The sequence below is a fragment of the Mandrillus leucophaeus genome, unplaced genomic scaffold (genome assembly GCF_000951045.1).
Source record: "Mandrillus leucophaeus isolate KB7577 unplaced genomic scaffold, Mleu.le_1.0 Scaffold585, whole genome shotgun sequence".
Taxonomy (NCBI): Eukaryota; Metazoa; Chordata; class Mammalia; order Primates; family Cercopithecidae; genus Mandrillus; species Mandrillus leucophaeus.
The window spans coordinates 309,576-320,267 of NW_012106308.1; the positions used below are offsets into that span (position 1 = coordinate 309,576).

At 37.8% G+C, this 10,692-nt stretch overlaps 1 protein-coding gene across 2 annotated transcripts in view; it reads right to left on the reverse strand.

Moving 5' to 3' along the window:
- The window catches only part of HELZ (helicase with zinc finger), a 196,342-nt gene that overhangs the window by 140,401 nt on the left and 45,249 nt on the right, over positions 1-10,692 (reverse strand). For both annotated transcript variants that reach the window (XM_011999166.1, XM_011999165.1), the window contains exons 5-6: positions 6,858-6,982; positions 4,707-4,763 (exon numbers count right to left, since the gene is read on the reverse strand). In XM_011999166.1, coding sequence (XP_011854556.1) covers positions 4,707-4,763; positions 6,858-6,982 — 182 coding nt within the window. The remainder of the gene's footprint in view (positions 1-4,706; positions 4,764-6,857; positions 6,983-10,692) is intronic.

A 10,692-nucleotide genomic window follows, 5' to 3' on the forward strand; every position in this document is an offset into this window, starting at 1 on the left:
TGGGTGGGTGGGTGGATGGATAAATGGATGATTTACCTAAGCACTCTAAATGCAATGGGTCCAAAGCAAAATTCATCAACTTTATCCCAAAGTTGATCCTTCTTCAGTGTCCTTTATCACAAGTTAATGGATTATTCATACCCAAAGAGAGCCAAGCTGAAATTTTTAAAGCCATCTTGAACTCCTCCCTCTTCTATCCTGCCCTGAATATTCTCCAAATCTTGTCCAAATAGGTCCAGAATGTCTTTCATCTCTCTTACATTCTCTCCTCCCACTTCCACTGTCCTAGGTAAAGCCCTAATTACCACTTGTCTCATTTATCCCTGAACCAACTGACAGCTTGCCAATCTCGCCCTGTATCAAGTCACCTGTGGGTCTTTACTAAGTGATATGGTTTGGCTGTGTCCCCACCCAAATCTCATCTTGAATTGTAGCTCCCACAATTCCCTCATGTTGTGGGAGGGACCCAGTGGGAGACAACTGAATCATGGGAGCAGTTTCCCCCGTATCATTCTTGTGGTAGTGAATAAGTCTGATAACATCTAATGGTTTTATAAGAGGAAACCCCTTTCACTTGGCTCTCATTCTTCTCGTCTGCCGCCATGTGGATGTGCCTTTCACCTTCCGCTATGATTGTGAGCCCTCCCCAGCCACATGGAACCATGAGTCCATTAAACCTTTCTACTGTAAACTGCCCAGTCTCAAGTATGTCTTTATTAGCAGCGTGAAAACAGACTAATATAGACTAATATACTTGGCTATCCCTATCCTTTAAACTCAGTTCTCACACTTCTGCCTCCCTGATTTCCCTGTAGAGTTTTCCCCTTTCCCTGCCTGTATTTTGTGATAGCACTTACTGACCACAGGCTGCCCTGTGTGCACATTAGCTATGTGCATCTCTGACCTGACAGATTGCTTTTCATGGACATCTCAGCTTTCCAGAGCCTTGAACAGCACAGGTGCTCAGTAAATGTTAAACTGAATCAGAAGGAGTAAACAGTATCCCAAGATGAAATCTGGAATATCTTGTACCATAGAAAGAATGTCATGAATGCTAACTGGTCATAACTGAAACAATACTATCACTATAATTTATATGTGGTTGATTAAATTGTACTTTTTAGGTTGGGCTTGAACTAAACTCTGTAATACTGTTTCTACAGGAAAATGCCTTCTGATTATCAGTAAAGCACTTACTAAGGAGTTTTTAAAAGGCAACCCATTCTTTTTGTAAAATGAAGGGCTGAATATAAGAATACACAGATTAACAAATCAGGAGCAACTACTCATACTATAAGCATTCTATGCTGCAAAAAAAAAAAAAGCCATTAAAAGATCTCTTTAAATTCTCCAAGCAAGGTCTATGTGCCACTGTCACAAACTAGCCCTTCAAATGATTCTGTTTACATAACATATATAAATAGATAAGCTAAAAATTCACTGCAAGTAGGAAAATTTTAAAGTATCTCCTTTTTAAAACCTATCAAAATAAATTTATCAAATGTGCAAGAAAAATAACAGGAATAAAAATGTTTAATAAACATTATTAAAATGTTTTGGTCATAAAATAAAGCCTAAAACACTTATAAATGTTGGCAAGAACACCACACTGCATTTCAGCAGGCAGCGCCTGCAAGGATCAGTGGCGACCCACGCAGGCCTGTGCTGACAGTGAGCTCTAGGTCTCGTGGGGATCTGGGGAGCAGCACATGCTCAGCAGAGAACTGGCAAAGTAAGGCACTCAGCCCAGCTAAGTATTTAGCAGTACTGGCTTTTAGGTTCCAAAGCATTGTGATTGTTTTTTTAAACACTCTATTTATGCGCTCATACTCCAAAACAAAAAGACAACAGTTTATCATCATTAGTCTTTACTGACACCTTCAGGAAAAACGGCCAAAGATTACACTGCTAGAACAATAAATTCAGAATTAAATCTATTAATCAGATATTTTAAATGTTACTAAAGAATATTTACTAAACAATACTTGTTTTTGTTTTTATAAATCAGCCTTGAGTTCCAGGTCTTTAGTCTCATCCACTAGCATTTCCAAGTTAAATGCCAACTTAGCCCAATCTTTACATAACAAATTGTTGCTATTTTTAAATGTGTCATGTGCAATAATCAATAAGGGTAGCATTGTTTGTTAGCTTTTCCTAAACGGTTATCTTTTAATAACATCAATTCACTAACCAAAAAGACTACTACTCTAGTCAGATAGAAAAAAAATTACAAAAACTTAAGTCACTTCTTCCAAAAGTATAGTCACAAAATAAGAGTCAAGTGGTATTTTGGCCTTACATGCAACAGGATTATAAACATTAAAAATAAAATAAATTGCATGTGTTTATCAGATGTAAAGCTGGTAATTCAATTAAGGCAATAAAAGAAGAACAAAGCCAAAAATCTTAATGAAATGAAAGGTCATTTTATGCTCTCATTTTAAAAGTCTACAACATTTACAACTGCCTTCTGTTACTTCTTAGAAATTAAAATGGCTACATATACACTATTAGGTTGGTGCAAAGTAATTGTGGTTTTGCCATTATTTATTTATTTATTTATTTTATTTTTTGAGACACAGTCTCACTCTGTCGCCCAGGCTGGAGTACAATGGTACAATCTCGGTTCACTGCAACCTCCGCCTCCTGGGTTCAAGCCATTCTCCTGCCTTAGCCTCCCAAGTAGATGGGATTACAGGCACCTGCCACCATGCCTGGCTAATTTTTGTATTTTTAGTAGAGACAGGGTTTCAACATGTTGGTCAGGCTGGTCTCAAACTCCCGACCTCAGGTGATCCGCACACCTTGGTCTCCCAAAGTGCTGGGATTCTAGGCGTGAGCCACCGCACCGGGCCTGTTTTGCCATTCCTTTCAAAGGCAAAAACTGCAATTACGTTTGCACCAACCTAATACCTATATACATATGGCTTTGAAGTTAGTGAGAGCTTACTAATTCTCGGTTAATTCACAATCAGGCAACATAAGACAAAGAAAATGAAATTTAGAAGAAAAAGCCTAATAGTAGCAAAACGGTTATTTTTTCCAGCTTGTATAATCCACGGTAACCATCTTCTTTGCTGTTTTTTAGTATGAACTGGGATACATTACTACATTTGGAATCGAAAGGAACCTACAGGAGGTCAAAGTTGACACCAGGGTCTCTGCACATCCCCTCTGGCTGTCTGAAGTGCCCTCTATCTCACGATCCATGAGATAAGCACCTTCTGGACTCTCAGCTCTTGATTTAACTGTCTCAGTCCCTGGCCACCAAATCCAGTGATTTTTCCAGCAGAAGAGTTCATTCTTTTCCCTCATACCACCTACCTCTCTGTGAATTACACCTATGGTTGTTTAATTCATTTATTTGTCTATCTCCTTCCTAAACTTTAACCTCCAAGAGGACAAGAACCATGTTCAGTGTTGTATCCCCAGCAACAAGCACAGTACCTAGCACACAGGAAGTGCTCGATTCTTGAATAAATAAGCCAATTAATCACTGTACGTGGGCTTTTATTTATGACCAAAGCTGACAAAATGGCTTTTTAAATAAGACAACTAAAAATAAAAATACTTTTGTTTTTTGTTTTTTTTGAGACAGAGTCTTGCTCTGTGCCCCAGGCTAGAGTGCAGTGGCGCGATCTCGGCTCACTGCAAGCTCTGCCCCCCAGGTTCACGCCATTCTCCTGCCTCAGCCTCCCAAGTAGCTGGTACTACAGGCGCCCGCCACCACGCCCAGCTAGTTTTTTGTATTTTTTAGTAGAGACGGGGTTTCACGGTGTTAGCGAGGATGGTCTCGATCTCCTGACCTTGTGATCTGCCCGCCTTGGCCTCCCAAAGTGCTGGGATTACAGGCTTGAGCCACCGCGCCCGGCCATAAAAATACTTTCATATGCCTATATGAAGAAGAGAAATTTACAAAGCTCAGGGCTTTTTACATGCCACTGTTGTCCCCGACCTTTCATGTGTCCTCCAAGTCCTTCACTGAAGTACTTTTTTGTTCACTATTTATCCTCACACACATTATTTCCATCTCCTAAACACATTCCTTAAAGACAGTCCTTAAGTCACAGACTTCCATCAGGTGCTTTAAAAAAGACAAAAAGAAGGCCTGGTGTGACAGCTCATGCCTGTAATCCCAGTACTTTGGGAGGCAGAGGCAGACGGATCACTTGAGCCCAGGAGACCAGCCGGGGCAACATGGCAAAACTCCATCTCTAGCAAAAATTAAAAATAAAAATATTAGCCAGGCGGCGGAGTGCGCCCATAGTTCCAGCTACTCAGGAGGCTTAGGTGGGAGGATCACCTGAGCCGAGGGAGGTCGAGGTTGCAGTGAGCCGTGATCACGCCACTGCACTCCAACCTGGGTAACAGAGCGAGACCCAGTCTCAAATAAATAAATAAGAAATAAATAAGGCTTGAGGAGTATCTCATTTTTAATGATAGCATTTCATTTTCTAGTAGCCAGAAGTAGTTAAAAACTAAACTTTCCCAATCATCTTCCCATTTGTTGTCCAGGAGAAGCAGCATTCCCAGGATGGGACTGTGGGTTACGGGGGTTACGAGGGTAGGCTGGCAGTCCTACTGCCCCACCTTTACAGACTTGCCTTCCGGCTGATGTCACAAAGGTTTTCCAAAATTTAATACATAATGCTTACTAGACAGATTGAGTCAAACTCTTCCAAACAGATCCACTGAAATGGTCTTACCTCTGTTTCTGAAAGAAGTGTTTTTAGTCTTGTCAAATCCTTTGTTACCATCCCATTCTGAAAGGGTGAATAAAAAAGAGAAAAACCAATTAGTATATTAGTTCATTACTATGGCAACTTAGCTCAATTCCTCTGTTGTTTCTGAAGTTTATTTGTAAAAAACAATATTATCCTCATCCCTCATCACTACTACTATTAACAATGATAATAAAGCAACACATCTACAAGGAAAGTTTAAAAGGTTAACAGGAAAAACTATACAGAGTGCCTTTTCTGGTAAGTAAAACCACTGTATTCACCTTACATTAATTAAAATTAATTAAAGAAAATATTAACAACAGGTACCACCACAGAGCAAGATAGCATAAATGAAAAGGGAAATAATCTATAGCTGTTTTTAACCTTTTCCTTAAGATTAATAAGCTTTTATGTACAAAATGGTGAATTCAGCCATGATTCAGAAAGATTCATAAGCTGATCACACCACTTTAAAAATGACTCTTTAATAAAAGGAAAATACTGCTCTGAAATCTAAATTTCATTTGAGATTTAAAAGTAAATTACTCTTTACTAGTTTTAAATTTAAAAACAACAGGTAAAACTGTAATATACTTAACTTATACAGAAAAGTCCTTTAATGACAATCTTAATAACAAAGAAGAGAGATACTCCTTTATCATCTACTTAGAACTAAATAGCTATATAATTTTTCTATGCTAATAAATTTTAGCTTTTAAGTTCATTTGTGAATCTGGTGAAATCAAAAGACACTGATAAACATAATTAAACAAGTCACTGCACAATAATTCCTTAGAAAATAACTATCCCGAGATGGGCCAATACATTACACTCAAAAACATACCAAGTACTTTCCTAACTTCTTTTTAACCAAATAGTTATTTAATATTTGAAGTAAAAGCACAAATCTGCCTCATAATTTTATCACCTATATCAATTCAGAATAGGTAAGATACAGGGAATTCACACAGCAGAGCAAAGTATACATATACTTTCTTGCTCTCACTGTTTTTCATTACAATTCTTGAAAATTATCAACAAATTTCGTAAGTTACGAACTGGTTTTAAAAAAAAGGTTATAGCTCTTCCACTTTCTACAGATTATCAATTCCAAAGTTTCAAAAAGTAGTCTTTCAACTATCTTAACAAAAAAAAAAGCCAAAAAATTAAACACAGTGCTGAGCAAGTGGCATATGCCTACTGCCCTAGCTATTGAGGAGGTTGAAACAGCATCACTTGAGCCCAAGAGTTCAAAGCTGTAGTGCACTATGATCATCCTCTGTGAATAGCCACTGCACTCCAGCCTCAGCAATATAGCAAGACCCTGTCACCTAAAAAAAATCAAATGCTACATTTACAAAATTGATTATAAAGTCTGAATAGAGTTAGTTAGTTCCATCAGAGCGGTTATGGATATTACTTACACACATATGAAAAGAAACAGAAGCCCTTATTACTTAGTCTGGATAGATTTAAACATTTATGAAATAAATTGTTGAATGTAAGAACCCTATCAGATCATATGTCCACATCAGCATTTTAAAACTCAGGCTCTGTTAAATCCTATCTTCAAAGAAAATCACTTAGTTAACCTAAATTATTTAAAAGTATCTATAATTCTTATACATATAATCACAAACTACAAGAATCAATAATTAAACATCAGTTTGGTCTTGAAAAAAGAGCAGGGGCTCACGCCTGTAATCCCAGCACTTTGGGAGGCCAAGGAGGGAGGATCATTTGAGCCCAGGAGTTCAAGACCAGCCTGGGCAACACAATGAGACCTCGTCTCCACAAAAAGTCAAAAATTAGCAGGGATGGTGGTGTGCATCTGTAGTCCCAGCTACTCAGGAGGCTGAGGCAGGAGGATCACTTAGGCCTAGGAGGTTGAAGCTGCAGTGTGCAGTGATCACACCACTTCATTCAGCCTAGACAACAGATTGAGACTTTGTCACAAAAAAAAAAAAAGAAAGAAAGAAAAGAAAAACAGGTATTACATCTCAGGATACTCATGAATTTTGCTTTCTAATAAGAACTAAGAGAAAAAAAGATACACTTTTTTCCCACAATATACCTAAGGAAGCAAACAAAAATTTGTTTCAAGGCATACAAAATTAGAGCTTATCAACATACCAGGGACTCTCCTGTCAGTGACTTGGCAAGAATGGTGGATATAGGTTGGAGCTTCCCTTTAAGCTGCATGCAGCAAAGCACTGCCCGAAAGGCATCCTCTCCCTTGGCCAGTCCTTCTCCCAGCACTGCCATGAAAGAACAGCCATCATTAACCACATGGACATTTAATGCACAATTTTCTTGATTATAGTATTAACACATTATCACAAGCATGGTTTTTTATATGTTAAAAGAATAACTTCAAATACTAGAGGGAAGCAGTGGTGTTTCTATTCTGTCCAAAACAGGCATATAAGAACAAGAAAAAACATGCGGCAATAAACATACCGAACTTACAACCAGTTGAGATCAAAATCACAGGAAGAATCTATCCTAAAGCTCTCGAGGGAAAAATACTGTTCAACCTATGAACTGGGTAAACGAGGGTTTTTAAACTGCAGACTTAGCTGAATAAAGTTCTCATGTTTTTTACAGTGACATAAGACTGGGTACCATTAAAATGAATAATAGAAACTGCAAATCTCAACTAGATATTCCTAAGCAATTAAGAATTAGTCTTTATCAAATCCAACAAGATTTACTAAGAATCCAGTGGCCCAGTGGCCATAGAAAATGCTACCCAAATTGTTTGCAAGGGTTTGCAGATTTAATCTAACACAATCATGAGGATCATGTTTCTAACGAAACAGAATATACTCATTTTTATGCCATGTCATTTGAGATGATTTCTCACAGCAACTGCTAATGGTTCAACTAGCAGAGCAATCTGTATCCTTCTCTGCATTGCTAAGTCCAAGGTTCTATTATTAGTTTGTACATACTTTAGCTTCCTTTGCAAGAAAATAATTTGCTGAAAGAAAATATTTTAGAAATTTTTTTTTAATTATTTCCAAGGAAATGTTTCTTTTAAGTATAGTATAACATACCATACATATAAAGTCCACTGGATCTGTTCATATTTTTGTTGTTATATCTTCTTATATTGTTTGATTTTTTATTACACAAACAAAAAAGTTCATCATAATCTCACTACTCAACAGTTTTCACTTATTCATTTTCTCCTCCAATTCTGATCAATATTCACATAATATTTAAAATGATTGTAACGGATGCCAACATGACAGCTTGTATTCTATTTTTTTGCCCTCAGCACATTATTTTCCATGTGATCAGTGCTTATCATATTATTGGCTATATAATGTTCTATCAAGTAGATACATCAACTTATTTAACCTTTTCCTTGCAAGATAATTCCAATTATTAACTATTAAAAATAACACCATAATAAAAATCTTTACATATACCCTTTATTGAATCAGATTACTAAATTGAAAGTTGCAGTCTCTCTGTATTTGAAAGGGTTTTATTAAATTATTTTTAGTTTGGACAAATCAATTGTTTCAATCCATCCATATTACGGATCACTCATCTACTCAACAGTCACTAGATAATTCCAATTAAGTGAAAAACTCCAATAAGGTATCATTAAGAATCTCTTGAGTGTCTTACAAAGTTCCAAGGTAAGTATTCATTTCCCTCAGATCTTACTATTCCTAAAACTCTTCAAATCTGACCTTGGGCAAGTTACTTTATCTCTCTGACCCTCAGTGTGGCCATCTGTAAAATAGAAACATGTATAAACTTGACATTAAAGATTAAATGAAATAATACAACTAAAATGCTCTCGCCAGGCATGGTGGTTCACGCCTGTAATCCCAGCATTTTGGGAGGCCGAGGCGGGCAGATCACCTGAGGTCAGGAGTTCAAGACCAGCCTGGCCAACATGGTGAAACCCCGTTTCTACTAAAAATACAAAAATTAGCCGGCATGGTGGCAGGCACCCCAGCTACTTGGGAGGCTGAGGCAGGAGAACTGCTTGAACCCAGGAGGCAGAGGTTGCAGTGAGCCGAGATCGCACCACTGCACTCCAGCCTAGGGGACAAGAGCGAAACTCCGTCTAAAAAAAAAAAAAAAAAAAAATTGCTCTGAAGAAAAATGACACTCCTACTAAGGTATGGATTAGTTACATCGCTAAGCCTATTTCCTCCCCTATCAGATGGAGGTGACAGTAGCTACTTCATAAGGTTGTGATAAAGATTCATTATGCTAATTAGAAAAGTATCTAGCAGTCTCCTGCATAAGTAAGAGTTCCCTACATATTACCTTCCCCTTCTAAAAATTTTACAGCAGTACTGAGCACTGCTAAGGAAATATCTTCGTTCATTTTTAGTAACAGATACTAAGAAACTAGTTGTCAAGAGCTGAAAAATGTTTGCAGGAATGAAAAAGTCTAAGAATATTTCAACCTCATATGATGATGTCACACTTAAAGAGTATTAAATCACATAACATTTTACAAACATGTTTCACAGATATTTGGTTTTGTATGAGGTATTTGCTGAATTTCATTTTGCAAAGTTTCTTCCACTACATTGCTGTATGCATATCTTAACATTTGTCAAATTTATGTTTCCCTTTTTTCCATCTCTTTTCAGACATGAAGTAGTACTGACATACTTTCTTCCTGTTTCCCTTAAATGCAATTCAATTTATGTATGGGAAGATCCCATGTAAAAAAACTATGGCATAGAAATAGTCAATAACTATAAATAAAAACCTCTCCTGCTACTGTATTGTATAACAAAATTAAATTGCAATGCTGCCAATCTAGTTCCTTATTACCTTGAAAAAGCTTGGGGAAAAAAAAGTATGGCCTACTGTATTATTAAACTTGTCTTAGCTATAAAAATTGAACTTGCCAAAAGAGATGACATTTATAATCTTGAACAATTGTAAAAAAGTTACAGCTCCTTGTAGATAAATTCTCTTCCCATCAACTATGTGTGAGATTGTACTGTGTGCACACAACTGTTCTCAAACTGAATTGTTCCTTTCTGTTTACTAGGAGTTACAAAGGAGGACTTCTGTCAGCTCGTTGTGTATCTTTTTTGTGGTATTTTCTAACACGTGAAACACGTCTTAGAATATTTTGGACTAGATACTGAGTAGTCTTAAAGGAGTAATATTCATTGAACTGTTTTAGCAAAATACATCTTTGCTGGGGTTCAATAGCCTCTGGCTATCACAAGGCAAAGAGTAACAATTAAAATGCAATTCCCCTTGCTTGTAAAAAATTACCTACTTATTATAAGGAAAGTAATCTTAAAACAACCTTATAGTAAATGTTGAGTATTATTCTCTACTGTTTTCAGTAATATGACTATATTAGGACTTTTTTGTTTTGTTTTGTTTTGTTTTTGAGACAGTTTCACTCTTGTTGCCAAGGCTGGAGTGCAATGGCACAATCTCGGCTCACCACAACCTCCGCCACCCAGGTTCAAGTGATTCTCCTGCCTCAGCCTCCCGAGTAGCTGGGCTTACAGGCACCTGCCACCACACCTGGCTAATTTTGTATTTTTAGTAGAGATGGGGTTTCTCCATGTCGGTCAGGCTGGTCTCGAACTCCCAACCTCAGGTGATCCACCCACCTCGGCCTCCCAAAGTGCTGGGATTACAGGCGTAAGTCACCACACCTGTTCTTTTTTTTCGAGATGGAGTTTCGCCTTTGTCGCCCAGGCTGGAGTGCAGTGGCATGATCTCAGTTCGCTGCAACCTCCACCTCCCAGGTTCAAGCGACTATCCTCCCAAGTAGCTGGGATTACAGGCATGCACCACCACGCCCGGTTAATTTTGTATTTTTAGTAGCAGTGTTTCTCCATGTTGGTCAGATTGGTCTCGACCTCCTGACCTCACGTGATCCGCCTGCCTCTGCCTCCCAAAGTGCTGGGATTACAGGCATAAGCCACCATGCCCAGTCTTTTTTTTTTTTTTTTTT